At 49.1% G+C, this 21,916-nt stretch overlaps 1 protein-coding gene across 5 annotated transcripts in view; it reads right to left on the bottom strand.

Moving 5' to 3' along the window:
* The window catches only part of ABCA7 (ATP binding cassette subfamily A member 7), a 101,056-nt gene that overhangs the window by 49,550 nt on the left and 29,590 nt on the right, over positions 1-21,916 (bottom strand). For all 5 annotated transcript variants that reach the window (XM_077332067.1, XM_077332068.1, XM_077332069.1 and 2 more), the window contains 12 exons: positions 21,616-21,830; positions 19,814-19,996; positions 18,087-18,309; positions 14,268-14,489; positions 12,312-12,516; positions 11,004-11,123; positions 8,922-9,093; positions 8,061-8,192; positions 6,634-6,773; positions 5,305-5,442; positions 2,891-3,111; positions 1,494-1,566 (listed from right to left, as the gene is read on the bottom strand). In XM_077332067.1, coding sequence (XP_077188182.1) covers positions 1,494-1,566; positions 2,891-3,111; positions 5,305-5,442; positions 6,634-6,773; positions 8,061-8,192; positions 8,922-9,093; positions 11,004-11,123; positions 12,312-12,516; positions 14,268-14,489; positions 18,087-18,309; positions 19,814-19,996; positions 21,616-21,830 — 2,044 coding nt within the window. The remainder of the gene's footprint in view (positions 1-1,493; positions 1,567-2,890; positions 3,112-5,304; positions 5,443-6,633; positions 6,774-8,060; positions 8,193-8,921; positions 9,094-11,003; positions 11,124-12,311; positions 12,517-14,267; positions 14,490-18,086; positions 18,310-19,813; positions 19,997-21,615; positions 21,831-21,916) is intronic.

The following is a 21,916-nucleotide window of genomic DNA, read 5'->3' as shown; positions in this document are numbered from 1 at the left end:
ATCTCCCAAAGGGTAGCCTCTATGTGGCAATATGTTTTTCCTGCCTTTCTTGATTGATTGATCTTATACCCCATTGCTGTTCTCTGCTAAGGAGAAGCCAAGTGGCTTCCAACTTGGTTCGTCTCCCCTCCATTTCAGTGTCACAATCCATCCCAAAAAATCAGGCTGAAAGAGAGAATGCGTGACTTGTCCAAGTTTACCTGGGGAGCTCCCACAGGAGATGGAGGATTCGAACCTCAGTCCCCCTAAGTCTAGCCTGGCATCTTGAGCCAGCATCCTTCATCACATTTTGCAAGAGGCTGAGTGGGGAGCATAAGCAGGGCTCAGGAGCAGAGATCAGCAGCGGCCCGTCCGTCTGACTGCAAGCTCAGCATAAGCAGGCCTCAGCAGCGGCCCATCCATCTGACTGCGAGCTGGCACAGCCAGCAGCCTGGGCCGGCTGGCTGAGGAGGAGCTGGTCTCTGGCTCTAAGTAAGAACCTTCGGCGGGGGTGGTTTCCAGGCCGCTGGGAAGCACTCCCCCCCCCCACAGCGGCCTGAGCCCTTCTCGTCAGCCCTCTTACCTGGGGCTGTGGACATGGAGCGGGGGACCAGGCATGTCTGTGAGGGAAGGGATGAGGTCTTGGCAAGGGCGGGAGCTGTAGGGGCAGGACCAATCAGGGTGCAGGTGGCTGCACCCTGATTGGCCGTATTCCAACTCAGACAGGGAGCGCAGGAGCTGATTGGCCCTGGGGACACCAGACCGTCCGTCCCCCAAGGCTGTTTCACAATTATTTATAGGCACCAAATGGATAAGATATACTGCCCTACCCTGAGGCTCAGGGCAGTTTACTTATAACAGGGAACAATACAGATAACTCAGTAGCTGTAAACAATAAGTTTATGATTGTATGTGTCATAATTGTGGATGAACTGCAGATATCAACATCAGAAGAGCTCTGCTGAATGAGACCACTGAGGGTCCATCCAGTTCAGCCTCCTGACTCACACAGGCAACCAGTTCCTCTTGAAAGCCAACAAAATGTCACAGAGGCCAAGACCTTCCCCTGAGGTTGCCTCCTGGTTCTGGGAGAGATTCAATGTCTCTGAATGTGGAGGTTCCCTTCAGTCACCATGACTAGTAGCCAATATAAACTTAGCCCCTATGAATCTAATTCTCTTTTATAGCTTGTGACCACTTCTATATCCTCTGGCAGTGAATCCCACATTTTAATCAATCTCTGTGTAAAGTAGTATTTCCTTCTGTCCCTCCAGAACCTACTGCCCATCAGGTTCACTGGATGCCCCTTTCTAGTCTATGGAAAGAGATACACAAACACACATACTGTGCATAAATTTATAAACTTCTATCGTGACCCCCCTTAGTGGTCTCTTTTCTCAACAGACAAGTCCCCGATTCTACAGCCTTTCCTCATAGGGAAGATGTTCCATCTTGGATTTCAAGCCTTCCTTCTCCGTCCCAGGCCTTGTTCCAGCCCTTGCAGATCTGCTCACCAAAGCCACTGGATTCGTTGATCTGTTCGCTTTGCAGACGTGTATCGCTGCTCCTCTCCAAATGGTCATCAATCTACAGAGAAAAGGGAGGAACCCGAACAAACATTCCAAGTAGATTTCAGCCAGCACTCTCTCTGTCTCTTGGTTTTTCTATTTTTATTTAATTTCAAAACACATTCCCAAAGAGATCAGAGCAGCCTTTGAAAACAATGCTCAAAATGCCAACCAAGGATTGCAACAGGGCGAGAAAACCTCCTGATAGTCGCTCAACTCGGGCGAAGCAAAAGATTTAATGGTCCAGCACTAAGACCTAACAACAAAGTTATCTGGAATAACCAGACCTTTCAAAAAGCCAGAAAAAAGGGAGCAGCACCACCCAGATGTGGACGAATTGTGCCAAAATAAAAGAGCAGCTACCGAAACAGCCCAGCTGCTTGCAGAGACAGCACTGTGAAAAAAGAATTCATGCCAGGAAATGGGATGCTCCACACAGGCACATGAGACTTGAAGCCACGCTTTCAAGTAAAAGCCCACCCCGGTCACCAGACTCACTCAGGGTCACTCAACAGAGGGCTTTCATCCACCCCCCACCTGGATCCCTTCTACCACCCAGTCTATTTTGCCTTATATCCCTTCCCCTCCAACAGCTAAACTTCTCTGCTTCCCCCACCCCAGGGCCCCCCAGCCTTTTTGACCCCACAGGCACCTTTGGAATTCTGACAGTGTGTGGTGGGCGGAGTTGTATGGGACCAGCAGTAATGGGTTCAAACTACATGGCAAACTAGGTACTAGCTATATATCAGGAAAATTTCCACAGAGTAGTTCAGCAGTGGAATGGGCTGCCTAAGGAGGTCTTCAGGACAGAGACTTATCCTGGATGCTGGAGGCTGATCCTGCACTGAGCAGGGGGGTGGGATTAGATGGCCTACTGTATGGCCCCATCCAACTCTAGGATTCTAACCACAAAATGGCTGCTGCAAAAGGCAGAGTCAGCCACAAAATGGCAGCCACGGTCTCCCTTAAATGACATAGTGATGGTCCGTGTGCTGTGGTGACAGCTGACCCCAAAACAAGGCCTTTAAAATCTGCCCAGCCAGTCAAACCTCCAATGACCAACAGAACATGGCTTACAGAGCAAAAACACCACATGGCCCTGCCCGCTTTCCCAAAATACTTGGCAGGCCCCAGGAAAGGTATCATGGGCACCATGCTGGGTACTCTGCCCCACCCTAATAGACATCCACTTGCTCCAGCGGAGAACCAGTGGGCAAGAAAGAGGGTCGAGGTTGGCTACAATCTTCTCCCCCTTCCTCTGCCTGCCTCTGGTGAAGCTCCACAAAGCTCACACAAAGCAGAGGCTGCCAAGACCTGATCTCTGTGCATTACGGCCCAGTTACCTTTTTACTGGTGAGCACAAGGCCATTGGAAGTACTCCCCCCTTCACGAGCCCCCACAGCCTCTTGCTTCACCAGGGTCAGGTAGTAGCCCGTGCCCAGCTTCGTCTTCAGGAAAAGGGAGGAGCCACAACAGCAGAGTCGGCCCTGGGAGATGATGGCGATGCGGTCCCCAAGCAGGTCCGCCTCGTCCATGTAGTGGGTGGACAGGATGATGGTGCGGCCTGAAAGGGCGGGAGGAGAGAGAAGCACTCGTGTTAGTGGGTCTGGAGCCAGGGTCCAGGAGCAGCTTCAAGACTAACAGCATCGGTGGCAGGGAAGGAGCTTTCCAGAGTCCCTGCTCACTTCTTCAGGTAGATCAAGGTGGGTGGTCAGGTTAGTCTGTCTGTAGCCGCAGAAAAGAGCCAGAATCCAGCAGCACCTTCAGGACTAGCTACATTTGGGGCAGGGGAGGAGCTTAGAATAAAAGAATCATAGAGTTGGAAGGACACTCCAGAGTCACCAAGCCCTACCCCCCGCACAATGCAGGAACTCACAACTACCTGCCCACCCACAGTGACCCCAATTTCATGCCTAAGTGATCCCTCCACAAAAAATCTCCAGAATCCAACCTGGCCTAGAGGGAATTCACCTACCATCCCACAGTGACGATCATAAATTCCCTGGGTATACAAGGAAGGGCCACAAGAGACAAACACTGGCACATCCTTCCCACCCACTCACCATCTGCCTAGGTTCATAAAACCCACATTTCAGTCAGATGACTATCTAGCCCCTACTTTAAAAACTTCCAAAGAGGGAGAACCCACCACCTCACCAGGAAGCCTGTTCCACCGAATAACCGCTCTAACTGTGAAGAATTTCTTCCATATCACCTCTTAGTCACCTTCTCTCCAGGCTAAACAGACCAAGCTCCCTCAAACCCCTCAGCATCTTTTGTAGCCCTTCTCTGGACATGCTACAGTTTCTCTACATCTTTCTTCAGTTGTGGTGCCCAAAACTGAGCACAGTGAGGCCTTACCAGAGAAGAGTAAAGTGGTAACATCACCTCACATGACCTGGACACTATACTTCTTTTAATACAGCCCAAAATCCCATTTGCTTTCATGCGATTTCTGCCAAAATGAGCAGTGACTAATGAATGCTCACACACTGTCACACACTCTGTCAGCCTTTACAGTGCCACAAAGCTCCAGGAAGACCTAAAAAGAGCCCTGCTGGATCAGCCCTGTGATCCATTTGGCTCAGCATCCTGTTTCACACAGTGGCCAACCAGGCACTCTTGACATTCCCCCTTCCGCTTTTTTCCCCCTTCCGCTTTTGCCCAAGCAGCTGATGCTCAAGGGGAGCAGTTTGATTATTAGCATCCCTACAGTACAGAGCCAACGCCCGGGGTATACTCTTAACATTTGGAGATTGAATAGAGGTATTGAAGTACTAATTTTCTCACAGTAACCACTGAGGAAAATTCTCTTTGAAAATGGGAGATATCTGGAACGCGTTCTGGTTGGATGTCACAATAAACCAACATAACAAGAAGACACTTTTTACTTTTCTTTTCATTATCCTTATATTAATTTTGTTAATATTGTTAGTAGCCCTGGGAAAGATTTTTTTTTCTCTTTTTGTGTAGACACTACAAACCATCCCTTTTGTCTGTATTTGATGTTCAAGGATAGGCTGCCTTTGTGTCAGAACCCTGTTGCTTCTGCCATTATTTAGTGATGTTTATGTAGCTTTTTAGAAGGAAACTCAAATACTTTGGCCACCTCATGAGAAGGAAGGACTCCCTGGAGAAGAGCCTAATGCTGGGAGCGATCGAGGGCAAAAGAAGAAGGGGACAACAGAGAATGAGGTGGCTGGATGGAGTCACTGAAGCAGTCGGTGCAAACTTAAATGGACTCCGGGGAATGGGAGAGGACAGGAAGGCCTGGAGGATCATTGTCCATGGGGTCGCAATGGGTCGGACATGCCTTCACAACTAACTAACAACAACAACAATGTAGCTAGGTATGTAGAGTGTCAACCCTAGATAGAAGTCAGCCAAGTTTTAGTGCCTTTTGTTTTCTTTAGTGCCCAGGTGCTCCTTCCTGTATTCCACCCCTTCCTGTCCTTCTCACCTCTCCCTGATTCATCTCCTTCCTTCCCCCTCCTCTTTTGGCCAGTGACAGGTCTGCCTACCTTAACATTTTCTAATCTCCTTTTAAACCCATCTGAAATAGTGATCATCTGGGGCAGTGAGTTCCACAAATTAATGATGCGTTTGCGTGGTGGGAGGGGAAGTTCCTTTCGCTTGTCCTAATTTGAATGATGCTGGCTGCCTGTGGATTTGTTGGGGCAGGGAGGGAAAGCTTCCCATCTACTTTCTTCACACATACCCCACACACAATCCAGCCTCAATGCCAGTAAGCTCTGACCTGTACGATATTTCAAGAGCAGCTCCCAGATTCCTCGGCGAGAGTATGGGTCAACGCCAGCCGTGGGCTCATCCAAGATCACCACTTTGGAGCCTCCCACAAAGGCAATAGCCACTGAGAGCTTCCGTTGCATCCCACCTTTCCAGAGAAAAGAGTACATATATACAAAAGCTACATCATGGAAATCCCTGGGCTTAACAGAGAGAGTGGGTTCTTTTCCCCCTACTCATGCCAAGTCACTCAGTTCTCATGTCTGTTAACTCTTTTATTATCAATTTTTTAACCTGCTGCTATTCACAGGTCTTACCAACTACTTTAATCCAATTTTAGCTATACATATCTGTCAGTTACTCAGGCATCCTGATTCTAATTCGCCCTTCATAGCAACTCACCTCCACCCCTACCTACCACCCTCTCTCTAGTTATTTGCAATGGTTGGTGAAATCTGTTTCAATGTATCTGAAAGCTAGCCACACAGATTTTGCTACTTCACTGCCAATACAAACAGGCTGGTGACCTGAGAGCTGAAGGCCCTACAGGAAGTGTCGTAGTTCTAAAGGGCCTGCAAAACACAGCTCTTCTGCTTAGCCTTGGTTGGGGCCAATGAATCAACAGAACAACATTAACAGGGCCCTTCTCAGCAATTTTATGAGCAGATCTGGCTGACTAATATGTTGGCAGCTACAGTTAGCAGAATCATTTCAAAGGTTTTAAATTTCAGACTTGTTTTAATTTCCTTGATGAATTTGTATAGTTGAATTCAAATTGCTGTGAAGCAGTCGGTGCAAACTTAAATGGACTTTGAGGAATGGTAGAGGACAAGAAGGCCTGGAGCAGGGGTCATCAACCCCCGGTCCGCGGCCTGGTGGCGGGCCGCAAAGACCATGGTACCGGGCCGCCGGCAGCCATGCCTGCCTCCCCCCGCCGGCAGCAAGAAGAAAGCGAAGAGGCAGACACAGCCGCCGGCATGGCGGTGACGCAAACGCGCATGCGCACTGTTGTCACGCGTGCGCGTTAGCGCCCCCTAGTGGTGAAAACATGCATGCGCAGTTGTCGCGCATGCGCGTTAGCGCCACCTGGTGGCGAAAACACGCATGTGCGGCAACTGCATGTGCACGTTTTCGCAGCATCCGGGCCGTCGGCTCTTCCCTCACTCCGGAGGTGGCCCCTGACCTGAGAAAGGTTGGGGACTGCTAGCCTGGAGGATCATTGTCCATGGAGTCACGATGGGTCGGACACAACTTAACGCCTAACAACAAGTCAGTTGCAACAGGAAGGCTCTTACATATGTAAGTTCCACCCCCCTGGCGATCCTTGACCCAGACTCACCAGATAAGTTCTTGGTCTGTTCACAGCGTTTGTGGGGCAGCCCTACGTCCCGTATTATCTGGTCTGTCTCCTCCTGGACTTGCTTCTCAGAGAGGCCCTTCAGACGTCCATAAAACCAAATGTGTTCTTCCACGGTCAGGCTGGAGGAAAAGGAGCAGACGTGGCTAGAGGAATTGGGATGCCCTGGGAAAGAAAGCTATCTTCTCTCCTTGCTCACTTAGGAAGTTTATAGGCCACCTCTCCAAGGCAGTTCAGTTACTTGCAATGGGAAAAGCTTCATTCAGCCTGGGAGGTGCCTATCTAAACAAAGCCCTGGAGATATGTGCCTATCCACAGCGACCCCAATTTCATGCCCAATAGATCCCACCCAACAAAGTTCTCCAGAATTCCACCTGGCCTGGAGGAAATTCACCTACCATCTCACAGTGGCAATCAGCAATTTCCTGGGTATAGAAGGAAGGGTCACAAGAGACAAACACTGGCACATCCCTTCCTCACGCTCAGAAACTGCCTAATTTCATAAAACCAGCATATCTAGCCTCTGCTTAAAAACTTCCAAAGAAGGAGAACGCACCACCTCCCGAGGAAGCCTGCTCCACTGAAGAACTGCTCTGGCTGTCAGGAGCTTCTTCCGGGTGTTTACTTGAAATTTTTTTTGAATTAATTTCTGCCCCTTGGTTCTGGTCTGACCCTCTGGGGCAAAGAAAATAACTCTGCTCCATCTTTTATATGAGAGCCCATCAAGTATTTGAGGATGGTTATCAAATCACCTCTTAGTCGCCTTCTCTCCAGGCTAAACAGACCAAGCTCCGTCAACCTTTCCTCATATGACTTGGTCTCCAAACCCCTCACCATATTGGTTTCCTTTTGTCACCATGGCACCACTGATAGCCTTATCCTCCAGAAATCTATCTAACCTCATTGAAAGATGTCTCTGTCAACTCTTTTCACCCCAAGCATAATTTTATAAACTTCTAATCATGCCCCCCCCCATTTAGAAGAGCTGGGTTATTTGTACCCCCTTTTTGCAACCAGAAGGAGTCTCCAAGTGGCTTACATTCCCTTCCTCTCCCCCCAACAGGCACCCTGTGAGGTAGGTTAGACTGAGAGAGCTCTGAGAGAACTAAACGGCCCAAGGCCATCCAGCTGGCTGCACATGGGAGGAGGAGAAGTGGGGATCAAATTTGGTTCTCCAGATCACAGGCCGCTGCTCTTAACCATACTGCCTTTCATTGATTCTTTTCTAAACTCAAGACCCTCCAGCCTTTCCTCATCAGGAATTAGCTCAAGCCCCTCCTTATCCTGGACAAAAAGGACATTATGCTGAGGACACATCCCCAGCTCAAGCCCCTCCTTATCCTGCTTGCTTCTCCCAGCTCAACCCTCTCCTGCCATTTCCACTTCAGGGATGGACCCAGAAGCCTTACATGTCAAAAAGGACATTATGCTGAGGACACATCCCCAGGGTCTTCCGGATGAGGTCCATTTCTGAGCAGATGTCCCTCCCCAAGATGTAGGCGGTGCCGGAACTGGGGGGCAGCAGGCCAGTCAGGATGGACCTGGAGGGGGGCAGAGGAGGAGGAACAATCAACACAGCGCAAAGCAAAGGCCAACGAGAAGGAGCCAGGAATAGATCAGCTCCAAAACTCCCAGAGACTGAAGAGACACTCTCTTTACACCTTGACTCTGTACAGTTTATGATGGACATTGTTTCATTCACAACTCCCAGTTCTACATCTGTGGTCTTTCCTTCCTTTAAATAAAAGCCGTCCATTATACAAACAATATATTTTGTTTGTATAATGCTGATTTCTAACAGCATTAAGAAGTGAAGTAAATTTAGGAAAATCCCAGGTCTTCTCACCCTAACAAATGAACCACGTTCAAGTTTAACATCTTTAGCACCCCTACATTTATCTACGTAGGCCTTACACTTCTCTTGCTTCTGACCCACTCTCTCTCTCTCAATTCAAGTTCTAACAACAAGTCCAGCCTTTCCTGTAGGAAGCCAGTGATATTTAATGGTCTCTTTCATGCCATAATTCTGCCGGTGCCTTCTGTGTTACGGCATGCATTGCCAGATGGTTGGTAGTCCAGGTCAAGGGGTGAAACCAGCAGGGACAAGCAGCAGCAGGCAGAGGTCTAGCAATGGAGCTGAGAGAAAAAAAACTCTGAATATGGAGATCCCATTTAATGATTGTGTATAACAGATGCTGTCTACAACCTGCAGTCAAGAAGATAAAATCCTCAAGCCAGGGTTTGCCTGGACTGTTCAAAACCCAGCTTACATGGTGGTGGTCTTGCCGGCACCATTGTGGCCCAGGAAGGATGTGATCTGGCCCTCGTAGAAGTCAAGGCTCAGCCCGGCCACAGCAATCTTTCTGCTGCTGTGGTAGATCTTCACCAGGTTGCGAATCGAGACGCCCACCGGCAAGTGGACAGGAGGCTCCTCCACCAATGCTGGGAAGGAGGGGAAGAAGAAGAGTTGGTCTCTGTACCCTGCTTTTCACTACCCAAGGGATCTTCCAAGAAACTTATAGTCACCTTCCCTTCCTTTCCCCATATTATTATTATTATTATTATTATTATTATTATTATTATTATTATTATTATTATTATTATTATTATTATCATCATCATTATTATCATTATCATTATTATTATCATTATCATCATTATTATTATTATCATCATCAATTATCAATTATTAATTATTAATTATCAATTATTAATTATTAATTGAATTTCTCGCCCGCCACTCCCGCGAAGGTTACAGTATACATAAAATTCCCAATAAAAATTGCCTGTAAAAATATTAAATACAACATCCAAAAAATACTATGGCGGAAAAAACAACTAAAACCTCACTATCACCTCCAGAGGTGGGGCATGGGGGGGGCATGCCACTAGCAGAATGAAATAGCCTAAGAGGGGGGTCAAGATCTTTGTCACCACTCTGGCCTCAACCATAGGCCTGGTGGAAGAGCTCCGTCTTGCAGGTCCTGCAGAACTGTGAAAGCTCCCACAGGGCCTGTAGCTCTTCTGGGTGCTCATTCCACCAGGCAGCGGCCAGGACCGAAAAGGCCCTGGGCCTGGTCCAGGCCAGGCACACTTCCCTGGGGCTGGGTATGACCAGAAGATTTGCACTCTGTGAGAAAAGTGGAGCTGAGAGAGCTCTGAGAGAACTGTGAGATGCTCAAGGTCACCCAGTTGGCTGCATGGGAAGGAGGAGTGGGGAATCAAACCCAGATATCCAGATTAGAGGCCACTACTCAACCACGACTCCATACCCAGATGAGTCACTCCCAGGGAAGAATGCTAAGAAGAAGACAGCACAAGCTGGCATTTATCATTGGTCAGGCAAAGCTGCAGAGCACAAATATTCAGAACAGACAGAGCAATGGGATTGTTCCATCTGGAAAGTCGCATTACTGGAAAACATGGGCCTTGATGCTTCACTGGCCACAGGAGGATGTGGAGAATCTGCCTTACAGGATGATTTCCAGACCTGCAGGTCTTGACCCAAAAGTGGGCCATGAAGCCTCTTGTCCTTTTATAGATCTGGGCACATTCTGTTGTTGTTTCTCAAGTGGGTCACTATGCCACAGAAATCTGGGCCACCATAACAGAAGGTTGGAAATTACTGTAACAGAGAGAATCTGAGCACAGAGCAATTGCCTGCAAAAAAAGAGGATCCTACACAGTGTCCCTGAGGACACCCCCTCTACCTGGCCAGAGTAGTACAAAGGGATGCCCTTCTATGGGAAAAGGGGTGCCTTGGGCTGAAGCACGTATAAATGCATCTAATCAATGACTCAGGGAATTAGGGTTGTCAGGCAGTGCCTGGCAACCAGAGGGATGAAGCAACATCTCAGGAGAAAACATAAAAATAAAAACAAGGTCTTGGCTGCTGACCAGAAGATTTGACCAAAGAGTTCTTGGTCAAAACTTGATGTAAATGCACAAGGCCCCAATCCCCCCCCCCCCCCTCCGCCTTTGGCCCCAGTTTCTGCCTGCCGATCAGCTGAGCACCAGTGGGCAAGAACAGCTATCAGTGGGAAGTCTCCTGCCACAAGCAGGCAAATGAGAACCGCATGTTTTTTTACTTTATAATTTGATTGATGATTTTTATACCATTCAACAGACATGCTGCAGGTCTTCCTAAACCATAGAAAAGAGGCTAGGTCCCCCCTCCAGTCCAATGTGTGCCGTGTGTTCCCCACGATCGACACCATGTGTGGCTGAGGAAAGCTGCCAAGGGATGTTCCAGGAGGGCAGTCCTTTATAACGGGGAATGCTGCCTTACACAATGCGTACAAAACCCACGCAACTGGCCAACCCAAGTGTCATGGGACAGAATGTAGGCCTACCTTCTGCAGAGTTGAGAGAGTTTGTTGGATAGGGGTGAGAGGAGCCATCGCTGGAGGACTCCCCAAACCAGTAACTCTTCTGGAAAGGGAAATTCCAAGGCTTTGGGATCCCATATTGGCCTGGAAACAGACAATCAGGACTGGGACAATTTAAACAAACAGGCGAGCATCCAACTGCTCTGCTCGGCTAAATCAGAAACCTTCCTCCAACTACAGCAGATCTTCCTTCCTCCCTCCCTCCCTCCCTCCCTCCGCCCCCCTTCCACAAGTTGGAGGCAGGGTTCAAAAGGACGGTGGGGACATCAGTGTAACTCCTGTTATACCAACAGCAGCTACCATTTTGGAAAAGCCACTCTTCCAAGAGCAAACACCCAAACATGACCTGCAGCCCCACATACCTTTAGCCCCTAAAAATTCAGAACACCTTTCCTCCCCATCCTTCAACAGTTCAACAGTCCAATGTCAGTTTTAACTGATTCATATAGTGAATCTAGAGCCTCTTGTGGCGCAGAGTGGTAAGGCAGCAGACATGCAGTCTGAAAGCTCTGCCCATGAGGCTGGGAGTTCAATCCCAGTAGCCGGCTCAAGGTCGCCTCAGCCTTCCATCCTTCTGAGGTCGGTAAAATGAGTACCCAGCTTGCTGGGGGGTAAACGGTAATGACTGGGGAAGGCACTGGCAAACCGCCCCGTATTGAGTCTGCCATGAAAACGCTAGAGGGCATCACCCCAAGGGTCAGACATGACCTGGTGCTTGCACACCTTTACCTTTACCTTATAGTGAATCTGCCAACATAGCAAGACAGCAAATGGAAGGGGGGCAGTGAGTGGGCTACCAAAATGAACTAGCAAGTGAACTGAAAACCAATCAGAGCCCAAATGTCCCACCCATCACCAGCTGCACCCACAGAAAAGAACTGAACCACAGGGCACTAAACTGAGCCAAATGCTCCATCATTAAGTGTCCCATCGTTGAAGGTTAACTTGAAAACTGTTCTACTTTCTGATGTAAGTTCCTGTTGTTGAGAATGTTATATGTGGTGGACAAATCAAACCAATTTTTATACTGTGATAATGATGTTTCATGAAGTTTCCAATGTAAACCGCCCTGAGCTGCAAGGGAAGATGGTATATAAATATGATAAAATAATTTTAAAAATTGCAAACTTCCACCCAGAAGCTAAGACTAGGGCAACCCAAAGAGCAGAAAAGCCATAAGATTTGGCCACAAAACATGAATTTTGTCGTTTCAGGGCATAAATGGAAAATACGCAAACAGATGTCAGCTCCACAGAACTGCCGTTTGTTTACCTGGAAACACGCCTTCAATGTACCACGTGGCTAGGCCATAGAGCAGCGCATCAAAGAGAAGCAGCCCCACAGACGTGGCAAATGTGTAACGATCGCCTTCCACGGGGCTGGAGTTGAGGTTGTGCCATTGGACACCCATCCCTTGCTCCTCATAGAGGGAGAAGTACTCGCAGCCAAAACCGAACGCCACGGGAGACATTAAGCTCTGGCAGGAGAAAGGAAAGCAGCAGAGGTTGGAAAGGACACACAGAGGAGTACAGCAGAGTGTTAGTGGGTCAGACACTCTAGGATCAGGGAGCCTCCAAAACCCCACTACTGCCCAAAGCCCCACTACAAAACCCCACTATTGCCCAAAGGATCAGGGGCGGTAGACATCTGGCCTGCAGCTCAGAGCCGGCCCATCCAGGACTCTCATCCTGCCTGTGAGCAACTGGAGCTGTTCTTAGCCCGTGGGGGAAAAGCAACACTTGGGAGGTTTCAGAACCAGCCTCTCCGTCAGGCCTTCCCCTCCGCCCCACTGCAGGAGGGATGAGAACGGGGGTGAGGGGTGGGGAGGATCTGGGGATGCTGGGGTTTTGTGGGTATCCCCAGGAAACTAACTGCTTTCACTGCTAGCAATCAACTGCTTGATCATGTTTGCCTGTGTCCTTTGTCAAGTTTATACGTCTGGCACCTGGCATTACATCAGTGGTTCTCAACCTTTCTAACTGCAACCTTTTAATACCGTTCCTCCTGTTGTGGTGACCCCCAACCATAACATTATGCAAGGGTTCTTTCACAGAAATTAAACTGAAACTGACCAATGGCATGAAGATCCATTGTTCATGATTGTATAAAGATTGGGGTTTTTTTCGGGGTTTCTCAGTTCAGTTCTGCCTCTTGTCCCACCATGCCGATCCCGTTCTTTTCCGCTTTTCTCCAGACAGACGAACGCTCTCTCTCGATCTACTCCGCAAGGCTGTTGTGTGGATGGCGGCCTCTCCCAAGCCAAGCTGCTTGCCCTGCCGGGACCCCTGTGAAAGGGTCATTCAATCCCCAAAGGGGTCCCAACCCCCAGGATGAGAACCACTGCATGATGCACAAGTCAGATCCAGCCCTTGTAAAATACTAGCCCGACACCTCTGCCTCAATGGTCAAAATTTCAATCCCCTCAACTACAGTAATGAGGTCAGCAGTCTACCTCGCAGGGCAGTTGTAAATACTGTAATGACATCATGCAGTCCCAGTGGCCTGACACACCGACAAGCATTGTTTGGCCAGTGAATCTGTGTTACTACTGCTGTGTCAGGCACTCGAGAGTGATCCAGCAAGGGGAAACTAGGCATTCTACCAGCTGGGGCAATTGATCCTCATCCCAAATGAATGAGTCAAAAAACAACACCATGAACTCTGAACATACGCTGCAATTCTGCAGAGGCAGAGATCACAGGATTCAGCTCCCTGAGAAACAGGAGTTTTAATTTTAAAAACACAAAGTTTCTAGCCCTCATGGCACAAAGACAGCTTTGAAAGCACGCCAACCATGTTCATGTGAGGCCGCCGAAATTTAATGAGATTGCCAGCAGTCAGAGGCCGAGTTTCGACGTTTAGGATAAGTTCTCGCCCTTTGTGAAATATGCACCTTAGAAAAGATTAACTGAACAGATGCTAAAATTGAGTTCTTCTAATATGCATTTTTTGGCCAGGATTCTTGCCTGGGATAGTTCCTCACCCTCCTCCCAGACAGCAAAATACACACGCTGGAGAATATTGCACAGCATATAGCCTATTTGGCCAATTCATGCAAGTTGATCTGAGTGGGCACCACTAGGGTTGTGCATGGCAGCATCCGAATAGGCCCTTTGGTACAGAAGTTGGATTTTCAAGAGTTGCAGTGCAGCATTTGAGCTGAAGGTGAAAGGGTGGGGTGGGGTGGGGTGGGGCGGGGCGGGGAAGGACAGGAGAAAACGGTCTCACCACCAACAGCCGCAGAGGGAAAGTAATGTGGTCGCGCCAAGCCACGCACAAGACGTAAGGCAGGTAGAAGGAGAAGTAGATGATGCCTCCACATGCCGAGGCCAGGTTGGCGTGGGAGAAGAAGGTGCTGATGAGAAAGCACTGGGAGATGGTGGCCACCGCAAAGGTGGCCAGGAAGAAGAAGACCACTGCGGGGTCACTGTAGGGCAGGATGTCTCCTCGCTGGAGAGAAAACAGAACAGCACATTATTATTATTATTATTATTATTATTATTATTATTATTATTATTATTATTATTATTATTATTATTATTATTATTATTATTATTATTATTATATTTATAGCCCGCCACTCCCTTGCGGCTATTAGGCAATGCTCTATGAGCAGGCTGCAATCCCAGGCACCCATTTCCCACCCACTACCCATTTCAGACAGATCTGCAGTACCCCCCGGTCTCCCTTTCAGTAACAGGTGTTTGTGTTTGTGTGTGTGTGTGGGGGGTGTTATCTATCAGGACCAAAATCTTTCCTCACTTTCTTCTTCCTTCCCCCAACCTTTTAAGTTCTAGAGAACACAAATGCTTTGTGACCACACACATTTGTGACCACACACAAGAGAGCCAGTTTGGTGTAGTGGTTAGGAGTGCGGACCTCTAATCCGGCATGCCGGGTTCGATTCTGCGCTCCCCCACATGCAACCAGCTGGGTGACCTTGGGCTAGCCACGGCACTGATAAAACTGTTCTGACCGGGCAGTGATATCAGGGCTCTCTCAGCCTCACCCATCCCACAGGGTGTCTGTTGTGGGGAGAGGAATGGGAAGGCGACTGTAATCCGTTTTGAGCCTCCTTCGGGTAGGGAAAAGCGGCATATAAGAACCAACTCTTCTTCTTCTTCTTCTTTATTTAAAATATTTATATACCTGCCAGGAACGATATCATGGGACGCTAGGCATTCTCATATCTCTATGGTAAAATTCACAGTGATTTCCAGAAATCGTAGGAGTATCAAGGCGTAACTTCCAGGTGCAATCAGAAGTGACATTGCTTTGAATCAGCTTAAAGGGGGGCTTAGATAGATTATGGGGGATAAGACTCTCAGTGGTTACTAGTGACAGTGACTGAGAGGAACCAACACATGCAGCAGGATTCATCCTCTGAATCCCAGGAGAAAACATCAGGGGAAGGTCTCTGTGGCCTGTTAGCCATTCAGAGGAACTAGATGGCCTCTGTGTGAGACAGGATGCTGGACTAGATGGACTCTCACTGGTTTGACCCAGCAGGGCTCTTCTGAGGTTCTTATGAAGCTCTCTGCCTCTCTGCCCTGCTGTTGGCCCTCCAGAGGAACTGGGTATCCACTGTGTTTGATGGGATGCTGGACTAGATGGACTCTCACTGGTTTGACCCAGCAGGGCTCTTCTGAGGTTCTTATGAAGCTCTCTGCCTCTCTGCCCTGCTGTTGGCCCTCCAGAGGAACTGGGTATCCACTGTGTTTGATGGGATGCTGGACTAAATGGACCCTCATTGGACTGATTGAGCAGGGTTTTTCTGATGTTATTATGAAGCTCTCAGCCTCTGTCCTGTTTTGACTCTCTAGAGGAACTGTTTGGCCAACTGTGTGAGGCAGGAGACTAGACTAGAGGGAGAACTGGTCTGCTCCAGCAGGGCTCTTCTGATATTCTTATGAAGATTTCAGCCACTATGCCTTGCTTTTGGCTGTCCAGAGGAACTGTGTTGGTCAATGATTAGCTGGACCAGATAGACCCTTTGTCTGGTCCTGCAGGGCTCTTCTGATGTTCTTAGAAAGACCTTGGTGTCTCTGCCCTGATTTAACTCTCTGGCTAGTTCTCTGTGAGACATTTTCACTGCCAGCAGCCCTCCAGGAAACGGACTCCACGTTTTGTGGGTCCTTTCGAAATAGTCAAAGTGGTGAATGAAGTCACTGTGGAACCGAACTTGCCAAAGACTTATAAAAATGTTCACCCTATTTTCTATTCCAGTTTGTTAAAACATGCCCTGCCACTGGACCAATAGCATCTTGCTCCCAACAACCCTATCCCGGTGTTTGTGGATGAAAACACCCATTATGAAGTACATCAAATGCTGGAAAACTTCAGTACTTGGAGGGAGTTCCCTATGGGGGACAACAAATGGGTGGAGGCCAAGAATATGAGGGCTTGGTACACGAATTCCATGAGTCTTATGCACACAAACCAGTCACTTGGCCACTGGAGGGGGGTTAGTTTTAGGAAAGGCCCTGGGGGGAGAGTGGCATGTCAGAATCCCCCGGTCTTTCTGTTTTATTCTGTTGCTTATTAGGGTGTTCATCTAGCCTGGCCTTTTTGCCCTGATGTAACACAGCTGCTTTCACTTGACACCCCAAGGTCTATTTCCTGCCACTATGCTTTATTCCCCCTTACCCTCCTTCCACATTCCTTCCCCTCCCTTCTTTTAGTGCTCTGTACTTCCCAGACCTTCCTGTTCCTTGAAGGCCAAATGATTATCTCTACATTTTGACTCCTTTGAACTGTGCCTGGTTTGAGTTCCCAAGGGAAGGGAAGAACCCCTATAGTGTTCACCCTGTGCTTTGTAAAATCAGTCCTGACTATGCCTTCAACGTAGATGTTTGCATTTTTCTTAATAAAGAAATGTTAATTCCATGAGTTTACCTATTTAGAAATTGAAATCTCTCACATAGACATTCATATATAGGCAGCTTTAGTCTCTCACCCTTGGTTCTATTTGACCCGTCTTTCCCAGACTGCATATTTTCACCATTCCTTTGTATCCTTGCTCATATCGATACTTGAAAAGACCATGTTTAATAAACTCCCTTATAACGTCAATGCTTGAAGCCTCTGCAAGCACTTCACGCCTATTTGTTTCCACTTTCCAAACCACAGTAAAGGGAAGGTGCACTGGATGCGCTTGCTGTCCCTTGAGTGCAAGAGCTTTAAATTGCAGCAGATTATCTCTGCAGTAGAGCCTCTTGTGGCGCAGAGTGGTAATGCAGCAGACATGCAGTCTGAAAGCTCTGCCCATGAGGCTGGGAGTTCAATCCCAGCAGCCGGCTCAAGGTTGACTCAGCCTTCCATCTTTCCGAGGTCGGTAAAATGAGTACCCAGCTTGCTGGGGGGTAAACGGTCATGACTGGGGAAGGCACTGGCAAACCACCCCGTATTGAGTCTGCCATGAAAACACTGGAGGGCGTCACCCCAAGGGTCAGACATGACTCGGTGCTTGCACAGGGGATACCTTTACCTTTATCTCTGCAATGGCTTGTGAGAGCAGAGTGGAGATGTGGTCACTAGACAAGAGCTTTTAAAACACAATGCAGATACGCAGTGCTAGATGATGTACAAATCTGCCTGTCAGGAGATGCTCTCCTAATTTGTTGGGGACAGTGGTTTGCTACCCAAAGAGGTTTGGGAAGCCCCCACCCCTGGGAAGTGAGGGAAAGAGGAGATTTAAGGCCTGTGAGTCAGATCCTTCAGAGCAGGGGTAGTCAACCTGTGGTCCTCCAGATGTTCATGGACTACAATTCCCATGAGCCCCTGCCAGCAAACGCAGGTTGACTACCCCTGCTTCAGAGGGTCTATCAGACCCCATAGTTTACAGGCAGAGGATGCTATCATACAACTGCACCTGCATGCCAAGAACATGTTTATATTATGTTGTAGACAAATATTGGTGACCCACCTAACAGAAATTCCACACTGGCCAGGTGTTCCACACTGGCCAGGTATTCTCAAATATTGGTGACCCACCCAACAGAGATTCCACACTGGCCAGGTGTTCTCTTAGGAGTCAAGATGACCCACCTTGAGGATCAGGACAAGCAATGAGGCGCTGATGAGGAAAGGGATGAAGCTGCTGAGGAACCAGCTGAGCCAGAGGGTGGCGGTCTTCAGCCCCATGATCTTCATGGTCTCTTTTAGACGAGCTTCTTTCTCGTGGACCACCCCTTTGATTATCATGGCTACGGAGTAGATCCAAGCCAGCGTCATGAAGAGAGGCAGGGAGCGGTTTAAGACTCGCAGGAACCTGGAGGAGGGAGGGATGACCAAAACCCACGCAGATTTGTTAAACACCCAAATCAAGGAGCAGTGTATCATCATGCTTCCATTGCTGCCAAGTAGCAGTCCCATAACTTCCCACAACTCTAGCTCTCCTATTCAGGCTGTAAGCAGATCTAGAAGGATGGAAAGAAGTATATTCTCCTGGGAAAAAAACCTGCAAGAACTGAATGGAGGCTGCATAAGAACATGGCAACTAGACCTGAATTAGGGTGGGACACATTTCAACCAGATAAGGCCAGCTGGAGGGAACCATGCTGCTGTATGGCTGAAGCTCTGATCTATGGCAGGGCCATGATCTCGGTCAGCAGAGCGTTCCACGAAGCTGTGGCCATGGCTGGAAAGGCTGACCTCTCTTGGGCCAGGGCCCCTGAGCAGATTTTGTTCCACGGACCGTAGTGCTCTTTGGGAGACGTAATGGGAGACTCTTGTTGAAGACTCTAAGGTAAAGGTAAAGGTAAAGGTATCCCCTGTGCAAGCACCGAGTCATGTCTGACCCTTGGGGTGACGCCCTCTAGCGTTTTCATGGCAGACTCAATACGGGGTGGTTTGCCAGTGCCTTCCCCAGTCATTACCGTTTACCCACCAGCAAGCTGGGTACTCATTTTACCGACCTCAGAAGGATGGAAGGCTGAGTCAACCTTGAGCCGGCTGCTGGGATTGAACTCCCAGCCTCATAGGCAAAGCTTTCAGGCGGCTGCCTTACCACTCTGCGCCACTCTAGCTTGCCACTAAATCTTGTCCATGCTGGCTACACACCAAAATGCAGATCTCTCTAGCCCGATAGTTAACTGCCCTGGCCCTTATTTATTTATTTGTTTGTTTGTTTAGATTTTTATACCACCCTTCCCTATGGCTCTGGGAGGTTTACATAAAACATTTTGGAACATTGACATAGAACATACACGATGAAACCTGCAACGAGGGGAACTCTGAGACCCCACAAGGCTGGGGGTCTCTTCCTTGTTCCGTTTCGGAAGGCGGCCAGGTGGCTCTGCATTAAAGAGTGAGGCTGGAGTCCGGGAGCACCTTGAACACCACCAAGCATTTCAGAGTCCCAAGAGAGCTTCAGCTGGTAGATCTTGTTAGTCTTTAAGGGGCTCCCGGACTTAAATCTTGTTCCATCTGGCCAGCTGTGCACAGCAGCTGAGAGCTTATAAAGGTCCAGAAGGGAAGATCTGGGGGCAGGGGGCTTCATTTTGAAATCCCCCCCCCCCACAAGCTCTGATTCCTTGCAGATCTTCCCTGTAACAGGATAGCTTCCAAGACAAGAGATGCAGGAACTGGCCAGAGAATGAAACGTGTCCCAGGAGAGGAGCTGGGGAGGCCAGAGCTAGGGAGCACCAAGGGGCAGGCAGGGCAGAAAAGAGGCTCCATAAACACGCAAGCACCCCAAGGACGGCGCCTCCTGCACAGGCTGGGGTTTAGATTTTCCCATGGCTCATGAGGACCAGAAACTTGCCCTGACTCACACATCGTCCACAAAGCAGGGGTAAGGCATCTGCTGCACATAGATGCCCGTGCGACGCAGCGTCGGCATCCCGGAGAGAACCTGTACAAGCGCCTGCTCCACAAGGTCCTGCACGTAGGCAAAGCCACCCCAGACATAACGCAGGTCTTCAAAGGGATCAGCAGCTGGTCCTGGGTCCCAAAACCTGAATGGGGTGCAAGCCAGAACGAAGAGTTGAGTTCCACGGCAACAGCACACAATGCATAAGGAAGGCAGCAAGGAACAAATCCGATGGGGACTGACAAATGATCCCTGACAATGCACTTGACGGCAGCTCCCCGCCTGAAGCAGATTGGCCCTTGAAATTTGCAGGAAGTTCTCCGTTGGCCTCTGCCCAGGAAGGTGGGTGGGAAGAAGCTGAGTGACACAGGCACCCTGCAGTGGTAATTTGGCTCCCAACAGAAATGCCCAGAGGCAAGGGCCATATCTCCTGGAGTCCTGGACCAGCAAGGGGGCTTTTTCTCATTCAGGGGAGGAGGGGCTGGGCTCCACCTCAGGAGGAGTTTGAGACAATTCCAGGGTTCCCCCCTGGTAGAATCCGAAATCTGGGAATCAGCCCTCTTACTCTGGGACACAGCCCTGCCCTCTGATGCCAGCAAGGAATGGCAGGGCCACGCTAGGCTTGGACGCCAGGGGCTTGATACGGACTGATTCAGCTTTGGCGCCCATTAAAGTCAATGGTGCCATTGAATTTAATGGGAAGTCCAGCATTCCTGCCTTTCCTGGGGCCTGGGGGGGTGGGGGTTCCAGTTACAGCCTCTAAACTTTCAGGGTGGCTCTGGGAGGCTCCTCCCTGACCCCTGTCCGAATTTCATAGAATCATAGAATCACAGAATCATAGAGCTGGAAGGGGCCATACAGGCCATCTAGTCCAACCCCCTGCTCAACGTGGGATTAGCCCACAGCATCCTAAAGCATCCAAGAAAAGTGTGTATCCAACCTTTGCTTGAAGACTGCCAGTGAGGGGGAGCTCACCACCTCCTTAGGCAGCCTATTCCACTGCTGAACTACTCTGATTGTGAATTTTCCCCCCCGATATCTAGCCTATATCGTTGTACTTGAAGTTTAAACCCATTACTGCGTGTCCTCTTCTCTGCAGCCAATGGGAACAGCATCCTGCCCTCCTCCAAGTGACAACCTTTCAAATACTTAAAGAGGGTTATCATGTCCCCCCTCAACCTCCTTTTCTCCAGGCTGAACATTCCCAAGTCCCTCAACCTATCTTCATAGGGCTTGGTCCCTTGGCCCCAGATCATCTTCGTCGATCAATTTCACGATGATTGGAGCATGGAGTCCATGTCCAGGGGTTCTGAAAGAGGGTGCCCCCTCTTCTCCACTGTATCCAATGGAGAGTCTGAACCATTGGATAGTAGAAGTGGAACCTGTGGTCCAATCGTTGTGAAAATCAGAGTAGGGTTAGGGAAGAGCCTCCCTGAGCTACCCTAAAAGCTTGGAGTCTGTAGCTGGACTGTATATAAATTGTTTCCCCCCCCCCTGGGGTTTCTCAGTTCAGTTCTGCCTCTTGTCACCTCTTTCTCTCTCTTTCTCTTTTGTGTCAGAGTGGAGTTGATGTCTCCACTTTTAATGAAGAGAAAAAGGAAGCATCCTGGTCCTATTCTGCACACAATAGATAATGCACTTTCAATGCACTTTAGAAGTAGATTTTCCTGTTCCGCACAGGAAAATCCAGCAGTCAAAGCACACTGAAAGTGCATTATCCTATGTGTGCAGAACAGGCCCCAGTCTCCACACATCTGGCCACACCTGTCCTTGATCTTGTTGGTGCGGGTGACGTCGTCGATATCCATGCGGATCTTGAAGCGGACACGGGCCGGCAAGTCCGGGCCAAGCTCGCTTTGGTTGTCCGGTGGTAGGAACACAACTCCGGCCCAGAACTGGCGGTCCTCCAAGAGCCCCATGGCTCGTGAGATGAGGAGCTCTTCAGATGGCACAGCCTCAATCTTGTCCAGCGAAACACACTAGGAAGAAGGGGTTGCCGTCACTGCAGAGCATGCGAGGAATACACACCCGTTTGCCAGGATCCCATTCCCTAACCCTACAACTT

The sequence above is a fragment of the Paroedura picta genome, chromosome 4 (genome assembly GCF_049243985.1).
Source record: "Paroedura picta isolate Pp20150507F chromosome 4, Ppicta_v3.0, whole genome shotgun sequence".
Taxonomy (NCBI): Eukaryota; Metazoa; Chordata; class Lepidosauria; order Squamata; family Gekkonidae; genus Paroedura; species Paroedura picta.
Note: the sequence above shows the minus strand (reverse complement) of the source record. Positions and strands in the feature narration are given on the sequence as shown.